At 42.8% G+C, this 21,421-nt stretch overlaps 9 protein-coding genes across 12 annotated transcripts; 5 read left to right on the top strand and 4 right to left on the bottom strand.

Annotated features, from left to right (window-relative positions):
- Positions 1-8,778: 8,778 nt before the first annotated feature.
- Positions 8,779-15,519, top strand: RB195_001942 (uncharacterized protein; the record flags this gene model as incomplete). 4 transcript variants are annotated; one of them, XM_064198956.1, is made up of 9 exons in its annotated part: positions 8,779-8,820; positions 9,535-9,650; positions 10,341-10,450; positions 10,619-10,728; positions 10,857-10,952; positions 11,992-12,070; positions 12,122-12,234; positions 13,971-14,088; positions 14,231-15,519. In XM_064198956.1, the coding sequence occupies 9 exons, from the start codon at positions 8,779-8,781 to the stop codon at positions 15,517-15,519; spliced, it is 2,073 nt and encodes a 690-aa protein (XP_064054837.1). The 4 variants fall into 4 exon arrangements, with proteins under 4 accessions (XP_064054837.1, XP_064054842.1, XP_064054839.1 ...); XM_064198959.1 differs by lacking the exons at positions 11,992-12,070; positions 12,122-12,234; positions 13,971-14,088; positions 14,231-15,519 and having other exon boundaries at positions 10,619-10,789; positions 10,857-10,948; XM_064198957.1 differs by lacking the exons at positions 8,779-8,820; positions 9,535-9,650; positions 10,341-10,450; ... (2 more) ...; positions 11,992-12,070; positions 12,122-12,234 and having other exon boundaries at positions 14,064-14,181; positions 14,231-14,678; positions 14,752-14,881.
- Positions 11,040-13,015, bottom strand: RB195_001944 (uncharacterized protein; the record flags this gene model as incomplete). The annotated part of the gene is made up of 6 exons (XM_064198961.1): positions 11,040-11,053; positions 11,137-11,274; positions 11,766-11,835; positions 11,904-11,915; positions 12,254-12,317; positions 12,981-13,015. The coding sequence occupies 6 exons, from the start codon at positions 13,013-13,015 to the stop codon at positions 11,040-11,042; spliced, it is 333 nt and encodes a 110-aa protein (XP_064054841.1).
- Positions 13,296-13,724, bottom strand: RB195_001943 (uncharacterized protein; the record flags this gene model as incomplete). The annotated part of the gene is made up of 1 exon (XM_064198960.1): positions 13,296-13,724. One exon carries the CDS (start codon positions 13,722-13,724, stop codon positions 13,296-13,298), a length of 429 nt encoding a protein of 142 aa, XP_064054840.1.
- Positions 15,520-15,755: 236 nt separating the features above from the next.
- On the top strand, positions 15,756-16,423 carry RB195_001941 (uncharacterized protein; the record flags this gene model as incomplete). The annotated part of the gene is made up of 2 exons (XM_064198955.1): positions 15,756-15,885; positions 15,987-16,423. 2 exons carry the CDS (start codon positions 15,756-15,758, stop codon positions 16,421-16,423), a joined length of 567 nt encoding a protein of 188 aa, XP_064054835.1.
- On the top strand, positions 16,004-16,423 carry RB195_001940 (uncharacterized protein; the record flags this gene model as incomplete). The annotated part of the gene is made up of 1 exon (XM_064198954.1): positions 16,004-16,423. The coding sequence occupies one exon, from the start codon at positions 16,004-16,006 to the stop codon at positions 16,421-16,423; it is 420 nt and encodes a 139-aa protein (XP_064054836.1).
- Positions 16,424-16,795: 372 nt separating this feature from the next.
- RB195_001939 (uncharacterized protein) lies at positions 16,796-17,817 on the bottom strand (the record flags this gene model as incomplete). The annotated part of the gene is made up of 2 exons (XM_064198953.1): positions 16,796-17,624; positions 17,672-17,817. 2 exons carry the CDS (start codon positions 17,815-17,817, stop codon positions 16,796-16,798), a joined length of 975 nt encoding a protein of 324 aa, XP_064054834.1.
- Positions 17,818-18,353: 536 nt separating this feature from the next.
- On the bottom strand, positions 18,354-18,794 carry RB195_001938 (uncharacterized protein; the record flags this gene model as incomplete). Its single annotated transcript, XM_064198952.1, has 1 exon — positions 18,354-18,794. The coding sequence occupies one exon, from the start codon at positions 18,792-18,794 to the stop codon at positions 18,354-18,356; it is 441 nt and encodes a 146-aa protein (XP_064054833.1).
- Positions 18,795-19,842: 1,048 nt separating this feature from the next.
- Positions 19,843-20,265, top strand: RB195_001937 (uncharacterized protein; the record flags this gene model as incomplete). Its single annotated transcript, XM_064198951.1, has 1 exon — positions 19,843-20,265. One exon carries the CDS (start codon positions 19,843-19,845, stop codon positions 20,263-20,265), a length of 423 nt encoding a protein of 140 aa, XP_064054832.1.
- Positions 20,266-20,394: 129 nt separating this feature from the next.
- On the top strand, positions 20,395-20,649 carry RB195_001936 (uncharacterized protein; the record flags this gene model as incomplete). The annotated part of the gene is made up of 1 exon (XM_064198950.1): positions 20,395-20,649. One exon carries the CDS (start codon positions 20,395-20,397, stop codon positions 20,647-20,649), a length of 255 nt encoding a protein of 84 aa, XP_064054831.1.
- Between the last annotated feature and the right edge of the window lie 772 nt (positions 20,650-21,421).

Raw genomic sequence — 21,421 nt, 5'->3', positions numbered from 1 at the left:
GAGTCCTGTGAGATTTTTGTGTCGAATTACCCGTTTGGTGCAAAGATCAGAGTCCGGTGATCCTAAACCATAGTTCTTCTTATTGACGTTTAGCAACTGTTTCCACAGCAAAAATCAGATCAAAGACTAGAATTAGCGGCATTGTGAAGTCGATGAGGTTTTGAAGGAAGAGGAAAGAGTATACCGCAGATTTTTTTCTATCAAAAAATGCGGCATTAGTCAAATTAAAATTAGTAAATGAGTAATATATTATTATCATTTGCTAATTTTAATACGTACTCATACTATTATATTATTATATTATGAGTACGTATTAAAATTAGTAAATGAGTGGTTATTCTCGAAATAAACAAGAAAATGATAACAAGAGGAACGCAGAGTCGCTGATTCTCGATGCTTAACGAGGTGTCTAAGTGCATTCAGGAAACCAAATCTGATTAGGTATTTTGAGCATTATTTTTCGTAAAATAAACTACTGAATAAATGGGAAGTCGTGACAGAACGTGATGGAGATTGACACATATATTTTTCCAACGAAAAAAAGCAAAAGACAAAATTATTCTAAAGCCCCTGGGCTATTGGTGAAATGGGGCAGATGTTTTCTAAAGATGTACCACATGAACGAAAGCACTAGCAGATAAGACCGAACATCAGCGAGCGCAGTTGTCCTAGTACCAACAGTCTGGCAGAAATCTCGGAGTAAAAAAGGTGATCGAGAAGTTTCACGGCAGCAAGCTTGGTAACTGCATCCAACAGGATCCAAGCAACACCTATTCAGCGGAAAACTGGGCTACTCGCGCCTATTTGAAGGGGAGACTACATATTTCAAACATTTTTGGTGCGCAAAAAGTATTCTTTGAGATTCGGTTACGAATAATAAATCAAATTATTGAATAGTAGGGTTATTTTGAAAATAAGTAGTCGTCAATTTTCCGAGATGTGAAGATATAGGAAGGTTGAATTCACATAACAATGACAATAGCTTACGGACATGAAAGAAGAGAAAAAACTATTGCTGTTGGTTGTTCACTTCAACTAATAGGGTTAAAACAGGACACAACATTGGAGAAAACTCTGAGATATTCTTCATTTGAAAATTGTACAAGTAAACTTAAAAGTAGAGCAGTTTCCTCTAGACTTGGAAAATTTTTTTAAATTCTCATAAGTTTTCGGGTAGTTGCAGAGTTGGAATTATGTGCAAAGCATAACACAGCAGACGAGAGTTGTTCCCGGCATCCACCATTTATTTCTTTTCTCAACCTCCCTCGCAAAAAAGGAGCCTCCTCGCATGTCATTTGGCTCATGAGTGCAAATTATCATTTGGAGCTGTTTTCCACTGATCTTTTCGGGCGTGAAAAAGAACGAGAAAAGGTCTATTAGATTGAACAAAAAATAAAATAGTCTTCTCCAAGGAAGACACACGAACAGGAAGAAAAAAGAAAGAAAAAGAAGAAACTTTTTTCAAACAAGAAACTTCCTTTTGCTGAAAATTTCACGTATTTGACGAATTACCTGTGTGTCACTAATACAGTCTATCGAAGCGGTCATAGCAGAACAAGGTCAACATTAAAAAAGACTGACGAAAACCTTTATAACTCAGTAGTAAAGGTAAAGGAAAAGGTGACCTTCATAACTTACTGTGAAGGTCACTAACTTCGACTAAACTACATATTGAGGTGCAATAAATAGGGCAATCGATTAAATGCTTAAAAAAGACAAAAAAGGAATTGATAGAAATTCAAATTCATCAGCCGCTAACTCTCATAGCGCTGAACTGATCCTGCCTAGATGGACTTCATGTATAAAAAGGGGTAAGGGAAACTTCAAAAAATTCTACATAAGTAAAAAAGTGCTTTTATGCACAAAGTGAATGAGCTAGCCACACAAAGAATGATGCCACGGAGGCGTCAGGAACGGTGGGCGTGACAGTGCTGCGCAGTAAATCTCGAACACAAAACTGAAAAAAAAAACAAATTAGAGAGAACAGTACAATTCAAGGGAAGCCAAAATTCTGCTATCTTCGCATAAAAACTTCTTTGTTTGCTTTTCTTTTAGGACGGTTTGGGGATAATCTTACTCAGAAAATCATTCCTCATGATCACAGTCCCATCAAACTCCATACTGTTTATGCTCTACGATCTCCCAACTTATTCGTCGCTTCTTAATATATTACAGTACAGCGTAACGTGACAAATAACTCATCAACGATCCTGACACTATGCTCGGTGGTTTTTTAGGGCGCCGACGCAGCTGGCCATGTTTATTTTGTCCTCTTACCTGCTTTAGTTATTCGCTGTGTTATGCTCTATGATTCGAGTAATTTTCGCAATATCATCACAGCTGCTTCAAAAGTTCGCACCAAATTCTAACGCTCCTTTTTCACCATCGAAAATATCTCGGGAAATGGAACGGGAATGTCATGAAATGCACGGACCCTGGAAATTTTCGATATTAGGTTATTCTGAATACATGTTAGGTAGCGTTCCCTAAGTATCGTGTGTGCTAGCGAGAAGGTACCCAGAACTTTGTACGCACCCAAAAAAACCTTTGCGATCTCTTTTATTATCAAAAGCAACAAAGAAAACGATTTTCGCAGCGTGTGAAACTGCACCTTACATCCGATTCTTGTTGCTTCTCCTTACCGCCCTCCGTAGTAATAGCATTTTCCAATCTTTCACCGGTTCCCTCACCTCAACGATGATGTTTTAAATAACGGAATGGCTTTTATTTTTAAGAGTATAAAAAAATAAAAGCGTGAAGAGTAGGCGAAATACCAATACTTATGCTCAACGACTAACTTAGGACGAACGATTTGCACTAGTTCAATATCCAAAAAGTGTATCCAAAAACAAAGGCAAAATCTCGAGTATAAGAGCGGTGTGCAGGCAAAAAACTGACGATTTTGAGGTCTGAGTGGGCAAATGTGGAGTTCGGGTGTAGATTATGAGCATGAGCGCGGGTAGCGCCCAATTCCCCCTTATCGTCCATAAAAACGGCGCATATTCCTAAGAAGTACGTAGGTATAGGCGCACTTTTTCTGGAGTACTATTAGGGCGAGAATGTGCCACCTTTGTGCACGCACCCACTCGCGAACAATCCGTGAGATCTCCTCAGCAGCCTATCCGGTTAGGGAGGTTTCCAACACCGCTTTTCAGGACGATCAAGACGAATTGACCGGAGCCATGCTCATACTCGAAATCTACGCTCCCAGTTCTGTGTTGGCCCACAGAGATCCCAAAATCGTCATTTTCTTGATACGCTGCTTTTAAACGATGAGCGCTCGAGACTTGCTCTTCCATGTCCAGAACAGTTCAGGAAACTACAACACTTACAGTGATCGGTTGTTGACAGACATTTGGACGGATTAACTTATGCAATTTTTGAGGCAAAGTTCCTCATTGAATGCCATCACACCATTTTACTTTTGCATGCAAGCACAGCCCACGAAAAATAATTGTTCTCGTAAGCTGAAGCCGTTACGACATATCGCTATGTACAAGGGCGACATATGCGAAGTTGATCGCCACCTGCTCGCACCTTCTTGTACTAAACGCCAGGCAAAACATACCCTCTAGGTACGTGCGAGCTTTTCGCTACGCTGCCGTTCATTGTCGACGTGTGCTACTCAGGTTGTCGATAGGCAGTTCATGCGACAAATGGATGGGTTTTGAGCGAGCTCTTTCTGGAGATCGAGGAAGTTTGGGCAGAGTCGTGATCAAGACGTCAAAGATGCGGGAATCCGGGTAAGGCAATAACACCAGGCCACCGATTAAGTCATTGTATCTAAATCTCTTAAATGAAGAATGTATGAAGTAAGACCCATATATCCAAGGGAAGCAATCGTCTTATTACTATATGCGACAATCCATTAAAATTAATGGACAATTTTTTTAAACTTCACCAGATGGTGCGTTCTTTTCGTCACGAGATGACAACTTAGCAAGAAATCGTCAAAGATTGTTCTGTAATTTAGTACATGTACTGTATTAGACTACTTTTTTATTCCCACTGAAGGTAGTGAAGGTCCTAGGACAACCTTCATGTAGATTGAAAAAATTGAAAAAAAAAATTAGGAACTAGTACAATTGTCTCCTTATTGCTGCAATTTTGAATTACAGCATACATATGTATGTGTGGAGATGTCCCGTGGGCGGTTTTAAGAAAGCCATTTCTAATTTCGAACGTTCAACCAGTCGAGAAGTGATTCACAAGCTTTAATTCCATAAAGAATTCGACAGTTAAAAAGATGAGAAACTACTTGTATTTGACTCCTAGGATTTTCCTCTGGTCGAAGGCCCTTAGTTTTCTGCTTTATAGACAATCAAGTTTTGAGATAAATCTGATGTTATAGCTTGTCGGCATGGATTTGCATGTTTGTCATTCTGAGAAAGAAATGGGATCAAGTAGCAATCACTATCGGTACGGTTGCTCCATTATGCTAGAGAAAGGAAGATTCGTTATTGATTGGCAGTCATACTTGTTGCTCGTCGCTTTGATTCTTTGCGAACCTCTATTTAACTTGCTCAGCGGGTGGCTACTTCTCTGGTCTTCGATGTTAAAATCGAGGCGTTTGTGTCATTACTGCACTTTTTTCATTTCGGGATCCATGTAATTCTTCATGATTCAAATTGTAAAATTCAAGTTTAATTAAATTTAGGCTACGCAAAGCGTACATAAATAGTCATTTTTTCCTAACACTTAAGACTAGCCAAGAAACCTCCATTTGTTTTCTCAACCACGTTGCACGACGTACGAGAAGGTGATCTTTCTGTTTTTTTCTTCCTTTCTTTTGGCGGTCTATCAAAGCTAATTGCGGGTGCAAGCGAAAAAAGTGGTTAAATGATTCCTACTGGATGAGGGAAGAGAGTGTAATGCTATCAGACGAAATCATTGAACATACACAAATGCAGGAAAAATGGAAGGAAACGACCTGTCATTGAGAAGAAGCGACATTGGACATCAAACGTCTAGTTCTGGCTATGGAAATTATACATTCGCACCAGGTTTTTCCAAGAAGGTGCACACAATGACCAGAATGTTTTTACTGACTTTGTTTCGATTTCCAACTCAGCACAGTAAAACTTAACTACAAAATTAGGTCAGTCACGGAGAGAATCTTTTTCTGTATTGCTTTCAAAATACGTAACTTATTAACAATTCAACAATTCTTTTTCACTGTCAGAAAAATAAACGACTTCAAGTGAATCTGTTGATGAAGCTTGAAGGTCAATGTAAACAAATGCACTTCAGCTGTAAACAAATGTAACTCAACAACCTCACTAGAAAAGAAATAAACTAAAAACTCAGCCGACAGAAGTTGCTTTTTTAAATCGAAAAAAAGTAGTTGAAATTAAAAGGACCAAGATTTCTGGATACACTTCCTTTCAGTGAGTGAAGAATTGAGGAAAGAAGGTGTTGAATGTATGAATATGCGAAATGTTGCGTACATATAACACCGAACGGGAGAAGGAACGAATTGATAAAGGTATGTATGAAAACGAATATGAATGAGAGGTAGAAGAAGAGAGAGGCATGGATTACCAGGACTCGGTTACACCTTTACAATGGCTCAGCAAGCAAAACGAAAGCTGATATTTGATATCCGCCGATCCCCGTGCAAAAGAGGAGACCAAGAACTATGTGTCTGTGTAGGCAGATATGCAGAGGAGGTAACAGTGAAAAGTTTCCTAGTAGTTCTTAAATGGCAGTTGAGATTTCTTTGTATACGAATGAATACGTGTTACAGCCTCGACCCGACCTCAACAGCTCTTTTTGAATTCAAGCACATCCAGTGAGACTAGACCTCTCCTGTGATCTTTGGAGGGAAGCGGCAATTAATTACCACTTTATCTGTCCCATAAAAATACATACCTAACGATTTTGTGGAGAGACAAGTAGTTCTTCCAGAGACATACTACATATAATGAGATGCCGCAAAAATAAAGGCAGAATCTAACTCTGTAACAATCAGGGGCGTCGACAATTCGAGATTATGTTGCTAAAAGTTGTTCTCGAGTGTCTCTCGAAAGGTCACGGAAATTAACCGGTTGAAGAATGGAAGCAGACCTTGGCCTCACACCTTTGGAGACGAGAAACACGTTTCTTTCGTCCGAGCTACACATAGCGAAAGTTGCTAACAGCTGATCCTTTATGTGAGGAGATCGGAAAAAGAAGGCCGTGCTGGAAAATTCATATCGATGTCAACCTACGGAGGCGTTGTCACGGTCGTACCCTCTGATTAGAAGTGGACTGCATGCACTTTTCATCTTAATAGGAATACAAAAGGAACACTCTCAGAAAGGTAACTCTTTATATATACATATAAAAGGAAAAGTCTAGCATCCCCCCCCCCCTCCTAAAAGAATTAAACTGACAGTTTATATGACCGCTAACTGTACTATAGCAATGACTATATGACAACCGACTAACCACAAGTACGCGTCAAGCTCTGACGTAGACTTTTAACTTCATTCTAACTGAGGTATCACAAGATAAGCACAAAATAAAAGAATAAATGCGGGATGTCACTATCCTAAATCAACCACGCAATTATTGTACAAATGTGGGCAGACTTTAGATAGATTTTTTCTATAGATCTGCTTCAGTAGAAACTGGTCCAGTCCAGTATGGAAAAAAAGCTCTTCAAATTGTGGATTTCACCACACGAGGGTAAAATGTACGTAAAAGATGCAAAAAATAATAGCAATAGCTTCATGACCATCATGAGAGTTTCCATTTTTCTACCAAATCTAACTGCCTTTCGAGAATTTGAATATTGGGAAACAGAGAAGGCCTGATTACTCTCAAATTCGCAGATTCTGGATTCAGAAAAGTTTACATCAGAGCTAAGTAGTTTTTTTTCCAGCGTAGATTATTTGGATCATTTCTAAGATGGTACCATCTCTGAGACAGAAATTTCTTCTTGAATTGTTTTTCGTAGATTTCGATGTTGGAAGTATACATTGAGCTTCACGAAAAGCTCTGATCATGCAAGAACCATTTATGGAATGTAACCATGGAAATCACAGAGATGTTGAAAACTAGTCTGTAAGTCCAAATAAAAATGATTGTCTCAAAGTAAGGAAGAAGATGGTCAAACACGGGAATTGTTTTGACATTTTTGAAATGCACATACTGGTATAGTTGTGACAGATACCGTCGCCATTCAAAAGGAGTGTATTGGAACTGGTTTTTCTCGCAATGGGCATAGTAAAGAGTACGATCACATATGTCATGAAAGAAAAGCAGCAGTTCCAGATACACTTCACAAAGTCCTTGGTATACTTTACCTATGGATGGTATGGAAAGTATGCATGTAGTCTCTGCTCAGCTCCCGAAGTTGAGGTTCATAAATGAATATAAAACTAAAGCAAGACAGCAAATATTGAGGCTTACAGAGTATAGATTATGAAGAGTGTGGAGTTCCTAGATGTTTCTGCACTCTTCTTTTTGAAAGATGCAAACGCTTAAAAACGACTCCATTTTCAAGCGAGAATGGAACGAATAATAAAAAATGGCAAAAGTAACGTCGGCAAGGAAAAGGTAATATATTGCTCATATTTTAATAATGTAATAGACATTTCGATAAAACACGCATGTAGCCTATTTTCTGGAGAACAGTCGACTGCTAAAACCATTCAAGTCTCTCCATCGTCAAAGGAATTTCTCGAAGGCTCTCAGAGCGTTCTGCTGCGCTTATGGATTACTGGAGGAGCACTGACGTTCGTTATCCGCTTACTACGTCATCGCCAACGAAGGGTGCATGATGTATCTGTCAACTGGCCACTTTCCTAAAACTTCAACGAATCCGTATGACTAGTAACTAGCTGCAGAAGGATTAAATTTTCAGCACAATGTTCCTTACACTTTGCGACAGAACGCTGATTGAAGCCGCCACTAAGTTGACGATATTGGGATTTTCCATAAGAAGTTAGAGAGAGGTATCTATTTTATGAGTATCAGTGTGCTGCCCCTCAACTGCTTCTAATCGTTTTAAGAAATGACGTGGGAAACGGCTTTCACGGACAAATTTTTCTAATTTGCACCTTTGAATGTCACATTTGTATAGCCGCCGGTTGCCTTAGCAGCCTCTCCATTGTTTCTACTCAAATAGGCTACTGCGAAAACGTTATTAATTACTCTGTGCTCTTTTCCAATTATTTGAAGAGATTCCAACATCGTCAATTTCGTGGTATGCTATCTTTAAAGGTTACGTTTCGCGGAGAAATATTTAACCATATCATCTGAAGCTAACTCAAAATGCATGCCCACATGCGGAATTGTCGTAGGCCATGTAGAAATGATCCAATCACTTTTTGAGAAGAAACAAGGACAAGTGGACTCTAACAGATGCGAAACACCCTTGAAAGGTTGTAAACGAGGTGGGCTGATGTGTTCGTAACATGTAACCAGTCGAGGACTCAGGTGGATAGGGACTCAACGATTAGTACTAACGTCGTCACTATCAGATTTAGCAATTCATTGGAAGACAGATCGAAGAGGAAAGAATAACAAAGATGATGTTGTTAAGTGAGAATTTTACATGAAAAATTAGATGTTTTGGCAGTGCTTTTCCTGTTGTTCGATAGAGAATTATGCGTATATTAATTATTCTGCTTTTTGTGTTTAACCTAGGTGCCAGAACCACAGAAGCTGCTCGAGAGACTTGTGAAGTAGCATTGCGTGACGTTTCATTCGATAATTATTAGGAGTTTTGAAACTTCCCTTCTCCAATTTCTCTTTTTGAAAGAATCCTCTAAAATTCTACCATAGTACGAAATGCTAATAATACGAAGACTTCTTGAACTTCGAGGATACCAGGTATGTTTTCGTCGAGAGCAAATCCATATTCCATTAAAGTGATTGCCTGTGTAGCGCAAATCTTCTTTAGGCGACATCAACACCGTGTATTAATAAGGTCCGTTAAGATGCTCACTAGTCACTTCACGCTTTCGTTGATCAAATACCGTGGTAGCCTTTGTGATGCGTGAACGCCGCAAATTGCTGATTTTAATTGTCGTTGTTCTGGCGTTTCTTTCAGTTTCAGATGGAATCAAGGTGAGCTCACTTTTGATTGGCTACCCATAAATATCCTCGCTTTGTAGTCGCAAAGCACCTCACCTTGCTCCTATTTCCCAGCACAACTACAGCACCAATCTTTACGGCTTGAGGGCATCTGATCAGCCAGAATTATTCCTGGTCGTATAGCCTTCAGGCTCACATTAATTGTGTACTGTAAATGATAGGAGCGGTTCCCTACCCTTCATGTTCTGGGTTACCGCTGCTACCAGTTCAAAGCTTTTATATGTTCTCTGCGCAGTAGACGACTTACAAACTTCTGTCCGCTTCAAGATGCTACTGCTTACAACCGTGAACTTAAAAAAGGTGGTCGTATATCGTTATCTATTTCTTTTTCTTTCGATAGACTATTTCCTCATTTCCTATCAGGACAACACGGTAGACTTACGAGAGATAACGGAAGATCCACAAAAACAAAATTTTTAACAGCCCAATAGGCTTAAGTGTGTCTTCCAGGTTCGTGTCGGCCATATTGGAGCTAGTGGTTTCATGAAGAATGGCGATAAAATCATCGAAATTTCGCGGAAGGAGCTTTGGAAAGACGGTGTTTTAGACGACGATTTTGACATTGAGTAAGCTTAGCGAATTCTTCCTATATTTGTTCATTGCGTGGGAATTTTTTGAATAATTCTACATTGAAGGGAATCCTTGTGTTTGATTCAGGGATTCAGAAATCAGGTTATCCGTTGATTAGTAGTAACTCGAATAATTGTTCCCAAACCTTTATCACTCCCAAACTTTGTCAACACTTTTAATTATGCAGGAATTTTCAAGAGAAAGTGATAATAACATTAAGAGTAGTAGTACACAACGCTACATTTACGCGGATGCGCTGACCTTTGTTACTTGTCATTTACCAATCGCCAGTTTCGCCAGCTTTGCGATGAATCAGCGCAGGTCAGCGAGGGAGGTTCGCAGCGTCCGTGATGTCGACACCACTGGCCAAGCCCGCAATGTTTCCAGAAGCACACAATGTGAAGTTTTTTGTCTGCTTTTTTGTATCAAACTCCTAACGAGTCATACTTCTCTTATGCATTCAAACAACCATAAAATCCTTCAATAGAGGTTAATCCAGAAGAAAATCTGTCTCCTTGACCAAAGCTAACATTAAGCGATGAGCTGACCACCTGTTCCTTGAAAATCCGGATGAGCAGAATTGACGTATGCGTGTTTCTTAAGAACGATGTTATAAGAAGCAATAAACCCTATAAATGGCCCACGCAAAGCACGAATACAGTGTCAACGCGAAGTAAACACTTCAGGATTATCAACCAAATGGGATGTGGCGAGTCATTCGAAGGTGTAGCCGTCGGCGCTGACATGTACCATGTACAAAAAGTACGAGCGTTCATAGGACCGTATTGCAATACTGGTGAGTATGGAGAACCTTGACAAAGGTTGTCCTTATTTCAATGTCTATGTACTACAGAATTAAGAATTGGTTCGGGGGCGCTATAATACTCGAACATTAAAAGGAGACAGACGAGCTTGGGTTGTATGAAGAGAAACATGTCAGTACAAAGTTTATCTATTTATTTAGAGCTTGATGCTGTTGCCAAAATGGCTTCCTTCTGGAATGTTCCAATAGTCGGCTACATGGCTTCGTCTAATGCATTTGCTGACAAATCCATCTATAAAACTTTGGCTCGGGTATCGCTAAGAACCACGAACTCATTGGCAGAGGCCGTTGCGGCTCTTTTGATTCATTATGGTTGGAATAAGGCACGTTTGAAGCACAGAGTATTGCAGATTCACCTAAGTTTCCTAGCTTTTTCCAGATAGGCGTGGTCACGAATACCGGTCCGCTGGCTTTCGAGAGAGCGGTAGCCTTCGAGGAAGTCTTTCATATGCACAAGATTATGGTTATTAAAAAGGTACGTGCCTAAGCGAATTTTGAGATCCGGTAACAGAAATATAGAACAGCGAGGAAGGACTGAGGTGTCCATAAAAATGGAAAGCGTTCACTTACGAGTTGCTGAAAGGTATTTTTTTTATCATACATATGATTTCGGAGATTTTGAAAGTTTTTATCTACCGTACCGAGAGGACAATTAGCACCTGTCAACGTTCGCCCGACATCTATATGTCCTTTCCACTGTAGAAGCACCTCAGCGTACATCATCGGCAAAGGAGTCTGCCTCGAAGACACAAATACACGGTCATATTCCACGAACGTCGGAATCCGAGGACGAGACCCTGAAGAGGAGATTCGAACGAGGATTGTAACCATGTCAGCTACGAAAGAAGAAGAGTAGAATTATCCAAAATTCTTAGAAGCAACCGCAGACATCCGCTCAAAATCAAAGGAAATCTTTCCTGGATTTTCTTTGTAGGTTGGAGTAATTTCTGAGGGAATCGTTCCCGGTGGCTTTCATAGAAAAGAACGTAAAAATGAGCTCATAAATCTACAGACACAATTCGGAGGGATACTCCGCTACTTTTCCTTGGACTCCTGACAATTTCGTGTTGCAGTAGGATCAGCCTCCCGTTCTTCAGTCAAAGTCAATTATTTCTATCTAAGGAATTTCTATTTTCCCGGTCTAGGTCTATCATCCAGCCCCCCGTCCCCCCAACCTTTAGATGTTAGACCATTTCGAATTTCGACAAAAGTTTCGAGTGAAGAAGTATGGAGTTTCGAGTCAAGTCTCAAGAAGCTTCCCTGGTGAAGCAGAATTGGTGAAAATTACCTGGGAACCACGCTCCAGTGCATATCCTACCGTTTGGAAACGTGAAGGTAGTAGTTAGCTTTGGTCTTTTCTAAAGGAGTAAAAAAACAGATAATCATGCTGTTTAGCAGTAGCTTATATTTGAGAGAAGATCCTCACCTTGCAGTGTTCCTATGCACCTGCTTAGATGTTAAGTTGACTTGAAAGTCAGATATATTAAATTTAAGCAGGTTCCGCACGCGTTTAGGTTATGTTCGATGAGAATGCCAATACAAAGACAATGGGGGAGAGTGGACTGCTAAAGGAAATATCGAATAATGCAAGAAGTAACCTTGTTATTCCTCTTCATCTATATTGAAGACAACATCTACTTCCAGTTATAATCTGTATATTCTCGTCAACTCGTGATATGGCCATTGAGTTCATGAAAGCTGCGTACATGGCCAAGATGAACACTCATGACTATGTCTATATTTTGCCATGGTTACAGGTATGTTTATAATAGTTACCGCATTGCTATCGATGATGAACAGCAGCCAGTCATGATGCCTTGACAGAAGTGCAGCCGCGATGCTTAATAATGAGATTCTCTTTGCCTAATAAAGTGAATTACAAGGCTCAGTAGCACGTTTAAAGAGTTTGTACTTTCACTAGCAAATTCGTCGTCTAAGAAAATATACGACACCCTACCTACGACCTCTGCCCTTGTACAGGAAACGATTTTTGTCTGCAATCGATTCCGATTTTCCAACGTAAAAGAATTCCCTCATAAACAGCTACTTTTTCAAGCGTACCAAAATGCCTCAGTGCGAAAGTCATGTCTTCATAGATAAATCGATTACCCCTTTATAATACTTTGTCCCACCCTTCACTTTATTTTCGTTAACCGTTGCAAAGATGGCCCAAAAACGCAGGAGCTACGACTTATAAGGAAGGTCAAATCCTTACTTTCTAAGAAATTTAACTCAGAAACAAGGAGATTCCGAAGAAATCGCATTAAAAGCCAAATAAACAAATATGTGGAAGAAGTGAGTGAAGAAGGATTGAAGAAATCTTTCGCCCGTTCAGATTCAAATCGACTCACGAGCCATCATGCAAACCGCTCTAAATTCCAAGAACGCTGTAAGAATCTTTCATCGATCATTCTTTTGGAACTACGTCTGTATTAGTACACCGAATCACTATCACTGTTCTGTTTTTTCTATTTCTTTAATTTTTGCATCAACATGAACACACCCTTTTCCAGCTTCGGCCGATGTAATGTTTACCATTTGAGCATGTAATAAACTTCTATTTACTTGGTCCATCCGCGTAGCGAACACGTCACCTCATCTCGTTGGCGGTCTCCCTCGGGGGCGTTTAGCGTCTCTTGGGATCCACTCTAGCGTTCTTTTAGTCCATCCATTGTCCATTCTTCTCATAATTTGACCGGCCCATCTATGCTTTGCTTTCGATATATATTCCGCTGGGTCGCGAAGGCGGAATATTCCTCTTAATTCGGAGCTGCGAAGACTGGTTAGGTGTTGTGTGCGCCGGTTAAACTTCAGAACTTCAGACATATGTCAAGGGCTCTGTGGGTAGTAAGTAGCTTCGTAGACGTGGCAGCGGTGTCTGCCCACGAATGCGAACGTGGGCGAATGCTGCCAATGCTGCTCTTATTCTTCTATTCAGTTCTTCCTTCAAGTCCTTTTTCATGTTCATAGAACGCCCGAGGTATACGTATGACGAAGTGTCCACGATTTGGGAGCGTTCAAGTTGCACTCCTCCGTCCTCACCGTAGGCGTTCGTCATGAACTGTGTCTTCGTTCTGTTTATTTGCAGTCCTATTCTTTTCTCTGCTTCGTTCATTTCGTTGAGCATCGTTTCTGCTTCACTGGTACTGCTCGAAAACAGGACGTCGTCCGCAAAACGAAGCTTCGAGAGAAATCTTCCATCAATCCTATGTCCCTTTCTTCGAAGGAAACCGATTTCATTATCCATTGCAATGCAGCTGTGAACAGCTTCGGCGACATAATATCGCCTTGCCGTACCCCCTTTCCAATGGGCATGGTGAGGGGACGGTGGAAAAGCTGTATCTTAGTTGTGCATCGATCGTAACAGTTGGCTCATGTCCTCACATACTACGCGTCCACTGTGGGAGAACGGAAGTTCTCCCAGAAACTCATGGGACTAGAGGCTTGCAACCTGCTCGTGGGTTTTAGAATTTTATGCAAAACACAATAATAGAAAAGAGATTCCGGAGGAAAGCCTGGTACGGTAACGCCAGGTGGGACGGGGTTGCAGGAGTCATCTAGGCTACCGAAACGGAAAAGGACTAGGATGGCGATCTGTACTTATAACGCACGTACGTTTACATCGGAAGCGGCCATCGAAGATCTGATGATGCAAGCCAAGAAGATCAAGTACGACGTCATCGGACTGACCGAGACGAGACGACGTCACCCTCTCAACGCCGTAGAGAAAGACTGGAGAAGAATTGTTCTTAGGAACATTCGACAGTAGAGGTGTTGGTGGAGTTGGCGTCCTCGTTAACACGAGAACGGCAAAGAACATCGACTCTTTCGAACAAATTACGACCCGAATCGGACGTCTGCGGATGAGAAGATGTGGTCCAACACCAGCTTTGACTATCTTCGTCGCTTACGCTCCAACATCAAGCTACGAAGAAGAAGAAGTCGAAGCTTTCTATAAGGACCTGGAGAAGTTCTACCGAGAAGATCATGCCTTCTACAAGGTCATAATTGGTGATTTCAACGCCAAAGTTGGCCCAAGAAGAACGCCGGAGGAACATCACTTCGGGACCCACGACCTACGATGGAATGACCAGGGAGAGAGGCTCTCCGAGTTCATCATGACGACTAAGACCATCCATGGGAACTCGCAATTCCAGAAGCCCTCCTCTCTACGCTGGACGTGGGAGTCACCCGATGGAGGGTACCGTAATGAAATAGACCACATCATTATCAATAAAAGGTTCTGCCTGACGGACGTCGCTGTTGTACCAAAGTTCAATACGGGATCGGACCATCGCCTCCTCCGAGGAAGAGTTTCCTTCACAAGGGGAGAGAAGAAAGCCGCCAAATTCAGAGAGCGAAATCCCAGGACTATCCTCAACTGGAATCTCTTGGCTACGTTAGCCGGCTTTTGGAAAGTTTCCGCAATGGACAACATCGACGAAGAATATGACCGGCTCGTTGAACACCTTCACGACTGTGCGAAGAAGGCTGAGAGTTTTAAAACGACCAAGAGACGCCTGTCTCCTCAAACTCTTGAGCTGATACGCCAGCGTGGAGCAGCACGAGCTGCAGGGAACCAAAAACTCACGTTCGAGCTTGCAAGGCTTTGCAGAGAGGCGATAATGGAAGACCTTAAAGAGAGAAGAGCAGAAGTGCTGGCTGAAGCTGCAGAGGCGGGGAAAAGCATCCGCTATGCCAGTCGAGACTTCGCCAGTCGCAAGACGAGGATGACTGCTCTCCGGAACCCAAACGGAACAGCCATTGGATCGAGAAGGGGGATGGAGAAAATCATCTACGACTTCTACTCTGATCTCTTCGACAGCCATGTCCACTTGCCTCCTCATCATCTGAAGGAAGATGTCAGTCATTCCAGAGGTTCTCCCGTCCGAAATACGACATGCTATCATGTCTCTAAGAACTCGTACGGCAACCGGTCCCGACAGAATAAGACCAGAACACCTGAAGAGCCTTCCGCCAGTACTCATCAACACCCTGGCGAGGCTCTTTACACGTTATCTGTCGGAATGCAAGGTTCCTAAACAGTGGGAGACCAGCAAGACCGTGTTGTTGTATAAAAAGGGAGATCCACATGACATCGCCAACTATCGTCCAATCTGCCTTCTGTCCGTCATCTACAAGCTCTTTACAAGAGTGATCCTTAATAGGATTGAAAAGTCCTGGATTAAGGACAGCCATGCGAGCAAGCAGGGTTTCGAAAAGGATTCAGCACGATTGACCACATTCACACTGTTTCGAAACTCATCGAGAGTACAAGATGCCGCTCTGTCTCACCTTCATCGACTTGAAAAAGGCCTTCGACTCAGTTGAGACGGAAGCGGTCGTGGAAGCCTTGGACAACCAAGGCGTCCCTACTCAATACATAAAGGTACTTCGAGAGTTGTACAGTAACTTCACGACCGGAATTTCGCCATTCTACAAGAACATCATCATTGACGTGAAGAGGGGGTCCGACAGGGTGATACAATTTCACCCAAAATATTTACAGCCACCCTCGAGAACGCAATGCGAAAGTTGGAATGGGACGACATGGGAGTGAAGGTTGATGGTCGGCAGCTACACCATTTGCGCTTTGCTGATGACATCGTACTGGTAACACCTAGCATCAGCCAAGCGGAACGAATGCTGACCGAATTTGATAAAATATGTGGATGCATCGGTCTTCAGCTGAATCTACAAAAGACGATGTTCATGCGGAACGGATGGGTCTCGGGTGCCCCATTCACGCTCAACGGAACGAACATATCCGAATGCACTAGCTACGTTTATCTGGATCGGGAACTAAACATGATGAACGACCTGACCCCCGAGCTGAGCAGGAGGAGACGAGCGGCTTGGGGAGCGTATAAGAGCATCGAGGATGTAGTGAGGAAGACCAGGAACAACCTGCTCAGCTCTTCAACACTACCGTACTTCCTGCTTTGACCTATGCTTCGGAAACCTGGGCATTTCGCAAGCAGGAAGAAAACGTGGTCATTGAAGTCGCAATTGAGAGAGTGATGCTAGGAGTACCTCGTTTCACGCAAGTGGGGGACGGGAATCGAAGTTCTCTCCTACGTCAGCGATCGAAGATTAGAGACGCCGCCGCGTTTGCCAAAGAAAGTAAAATAAGGTGGGCCGGACCCGTGATGCGCTTTAATGACAACCGTTGGACCAGAGCCGTGAGCGACTGGGTTCCCCGCGATATTAAGCGCACTACAGGAAGACCGCCGACCCAATGGTCAGATTTCTTCACAAAGTCCTTCAAAAAAAATTATGATGCTCTTCGTGTCCCACGCGAAAGGAGGAACCACTGGGCTATTCTGGCACGCGATCGGGACAAATGGAAGAATTACTGGCGCCCGCTCGACCAGTTCGAAAATCAACGGGAGTCAAGGTAATCAAGGTAATCAAGGTAACTACGCGTCCACACCTTGATCGACCAACGCTGATAGTTGCACTCGTTTCTACGTTGTCGAAGGTTTTCTCATAGTCGACGAAGGTTAGAACAAGGGGCAGGCGGTATTCCCGGCAAACCTCTATGACCTTGAAACAGTTTGGATGAGGTTCAAGCAGCTGAACCCTTGATGGAATCCAGCTTGTTCCTTGAGGGTGGACTTCATCCAGCGTCCTAGATATGCGCGTGAGGATGATCTTAGTGAATACTTTGTATAACACGCTCAACAAGCACATCGGACGGTAGTTTCGGAGGTCCTCTCGGTCACCTTTCTTATAGATAAGAACGGTTCGCGAGGTCTTCCGTTGGTCTGGGATCCTTTCTTTCTGAAGGTAAGACGTCATGTGCGCCGATAACATTGCATGAAATGGATGGTCACCAGCCCGAAGAAAGTCTGCTGATATAAAATGTCGTACTTCCACTAAAGGAATACTCGTAAGAGAGAATCCGTGGTGGAGCTTCACCAGTGGGGACGATCGGAGATTTCGTGATGATCTTGACACAGGAGTTGATGAACGGAAAAGGTTCAAGTAGAACCTCTCCGTAATGATTTCCATCTCACGACGAGAAGACGTGCGAGTCCTGTCTTCGCTCAACAAAGATGCTAGCGGAATATTATATTCGCAGAGATCCCTTCGGCACTTCTTTAGACTCGTTCTTCTTTGGGCTGCTTCCAGAATCTTCTTCTGCCTGTATTTCAAAAGATCGCTTTTCTGTAGCTAGTGTTTGCTACTAACCGCTCAACGTGCGATGCATTCGGATCAAGCCTCAAAGCCCTTCTTCTTTCCAACAATTTCTTGGTGGACTTCGAAATTCGATCCAAGTTTGTCGTGCGCGGCTTCGAGGCACGCTCAGCACAGGCTAGTAATCTTCTGAGCAGCATCTCGTAGTCCACGTTGGGTCCTCTTCGATGTGCCAGTCATCTTGGGGGACAGGGAGTCCTCGAGTACGCAATCGTTGTAGACAACTTCTTTTCTCTTTCTTCGTTGCCTCGTTGCCAATAGCAGATGTTCTTTTCCAACGTGTGGCTAAGTCGTATTTTTGCAAGAAGGAGACGGGATCAGAACCACTACAAAAGGGTGGTACTACCGAGACATCGAGTAGACACCACCTCCGGATGGTATGTGGTCGATCTCCTCACGGGTTGCGCCACTGGGTGATTCCCATGTCCACCAACGATGATCTTTTTTTCATGAAAAGAGATTTCCCATGAAAGAGGCGAGGAAAGAGCGGACAACAGCTCGGCGAGACCATTGCCATTTTCATTCCGGTCCCCTAGTCCAAATCTTCCAATCCTGTATTCCTCTTTTGTGGTCTTTCCTAGTTTCGCGTTGAAGTCTCCGACAACGAATTTGTAGAAGGACTTCTCGCCGGATTACTTCCTCCAGCTCCTCGTAAAATGCGTCCAATTCGGATTCATCAGCTGCTGATGTTGGTGAGTAGCAGTTGATGATACTGATAATTTTTTTGGCGCAGAGAGCGGAGGCGAAGAATGGCCAGACGAGGTGACAGGATCTCGTGAGAATCGATAAGACGGACGACATATGGGTGCACAACAAAACCAACACCCCCTACATTTCGCGACGGAACCTTTTCTCCACGAATGACGAGTGTACCGCCATTCATCTGTCGTACGTCACTCCTTCTGCACTTGGTCTCCTGCAGAGCAATCAATCGAAATTTGATACGCTCTACAGCTCCGAGAAGGGCATGTAGGCCAGCGTGTGGGGACACTGTTCTCACGTTGTAAGTACACAGTCTGAGACAGTCTCCATAGCGAGTCGTGCATGTGCCACCTTGGTCCAGAATCAAAGACGTCCTGAGCAACCTGAGATTTGATCGCCTCTCACCGGTTGCCATACCGTCCGACGTCTGAGACGGCAGGGCCCAGTGTGCAGGGTACTGAATATGTTGGATTGGCAAAAAACTTTGCCCACCTCGCGAAATTTTGTTAAAACAATGGTGAATATTAGCAGTGGTTTACTCTTAGCTAGGCTTCCGATCCCGAGAAGTCGGGACGTCGGATGAGTCGAACCCCTTCTCAGCTTGTAAGGCCCTACCGGAGGACGAACCTTTGCTGTACATCGCAGTTCAACGCCAGAGTCACCTCAACGCCACTATGAGGCGGAGGTGTCCTATCCACGAGTCAGATATTCCTTTCGTAAATCTATTAAAAAAACGCATAGTCTTTGTCATGCCACGAAACGAAAGTAGAAAGAGATTTATGCATTTCTGCGCTATTTCCAACGTCTCCGCCAGACTTTCCATTCTTCATTTTTTGGACGCTGGCCGGACGCTTCTACTAGTTGAAATCACCAGTAGTGCGAGTACATATACAGAGTTGTACGAGAACCTTGTCTCCGCAGATGCAAAGACGAATTTCTCTTCTCTTCTTGGTTCGTAATCTAATGCTGATCGACACTCCTATCCTTGCCCTCGCATCAATTCGAACAATTACCGTCTGCTAGCTTCGTATCTTCGAGGCGCCTCTCTGAGGCGGTAAACCGTTGTGGAGGATGTTACAAATATTACGTTGAGTCGAAAGTTCTCGGACAATGTGGTAGTGATGACTTCTAGAGATCATCACTCAGCAAAGAGCTGACAAAAATGGATGTGTTAGCTACCGTTTGATAGAGTATAAAATTCTCTTCAAAGTGTAGGCTAACAATTACACTGAGCTAGTTCCTTTCCTGCCAGCGTGTCGTGCAATTTCAAGCCGTCGTCACTTCATCTCCGCAACGTCATAATCTTTCTCCATCTATCTGGCCAAGAACCTGTGGATATAGATAGACGTCTGAAGGAACTTTACGAGGAGCACGCCCCCGCTAGAAGTACAGTCTACAAGTGGCACTCGAAGTTCGCGTCGGGCGACTATTCCATCGAAGAGTAAGACCGTTCGGGACGCCCGATGGAGTTGGATTTGGACTTGCTGCAGAGACAGGAGGAAGCCGACCCGTATCAAACCACTCGCGAACTGGCAGTCGCTCTTGGGGTGAGTCAAACCACAGTCGTTCGCGGATTGAAGTCAATCGGTAAGGTGCGAAAACTAGGTCGATGGGTACCATATGCTCTGACGCAGTATGAGATGGAATGCCGTGCTGATACGGCACTTTCTCTCCTCACGCTCAAGCGCACCCACGCGTGGCTTGAGCATCTAGTCACCGGAGATGAGAAGTGGATTTCCTATTCTAACATTCACCGGCGTGCCCAATGGGTTGACAAAGGTACGGATGCAGAAGACGTCCCTAAACTCAACGTACACGCCAAAAACGCTATGCTCTGCATCTGGTGGAGCGTACACGACGTTGAATACTGGGAACTGCTCGCTTAGGGATGTACAGTGACCGCAGACGTCTACGTTGAGCAACTGAGGAAATTGAAGACTAATCTCGAAAATGCACGCCCGCAGCAGCGCGAAGTCTACTTCCAGCACGACAACACTCAGTCACACATTGGAAAAATGACCAAGAAGTTCCTCTGGACCATTTCACCACGCCTACCGTATTCCCCAGATCTGGCTCATTCGGATTACCACCTTTTTCCCTATCTTCAACGTCATCTGGATGGTCAAGACTTCCAAACCCGCGACAACATTAAAAAGGCACTCGAGCAGTTCTTCAAGGAACAGTCCTCAGCGTTCTGGAGCAAAGGCATCTACGATCTGCCTAGACGTTGGCAGAAGACCATCGATGCCAATGGGGCATACTTCAAATGATTTACAGTTATCGTTTGAAAATTGCCAACTAAATAAAAATAGTGTCAATTTGTCCGAAAACTTTCGACTCAACCTAATATAAAAGGATAAATAAAGGATAAAGTTTCTGGCGTTAATCAATCCGCTTGGGATGCGCCCCCCTCCCTTCAATTCAAAATTTTTTTAGGTTTTAAAAAATTTTTTTTCCCCTTTAAAAACCAAAAAAAAAAAAAAATTGCATACAAGTTAGCCCTCAAATTATTAGAGGACTATTATGAAGCTACAGCATGACCTCTATGAAAGCGCTCTTAAATTTGTATAACGAAGTATTATGACTAGTTGTTAGGAAGAAGCCTAATAGATCAACAATAAGCCGTCCAGAATCGTCCAGATGTATTACATACGGTCTGTTTAACGAAACCGTGATAACACATCTGCTCAGGCAAAAATGAAATGATGAGTAAAAGTGAAATGATGAGTCCAGAATAGGACGTAAAAATAATATCTTCTCAAAGAACATTTTCTTTTTCGTCTTTACTTTCTTCTTTTCCTTTTTAATAATGGAGTCCCTTCAAATACAATTGATGTCTATTGAAATATTCACATCCGCTCATGAAGAGGAAACAAGTCGCACTTCAGTCGCATACTCAAACAAGTCACAGTAATTTATATACAAGCCTTTTTTATAGTAATTTATATGCAGTCATTACATTTTCAAGCACAATATGCGAAGAGCCAGTGAGCGATTAGCCATAAAGGACCATCGTTAGAAATTAAAAATAAAGTAAAAGTA

Source organism: Necator americanus, chromosome IV (genome assembly GCF_031761385.1).
Source record: "Necator americanus strain Aroian chromosome IV, whole genome shotgun sequence".
Classification (NCBI taxonomy): domain Eukaryota; kingdom Metazoa; phylum Nematoda; class Chromadorea; order Rhabditida; family Ancylostomatidae; genus Necator; species Necator americanus.
This window is presented reverse-complemented; position numbering and strand designations above follow the sequence as displayed.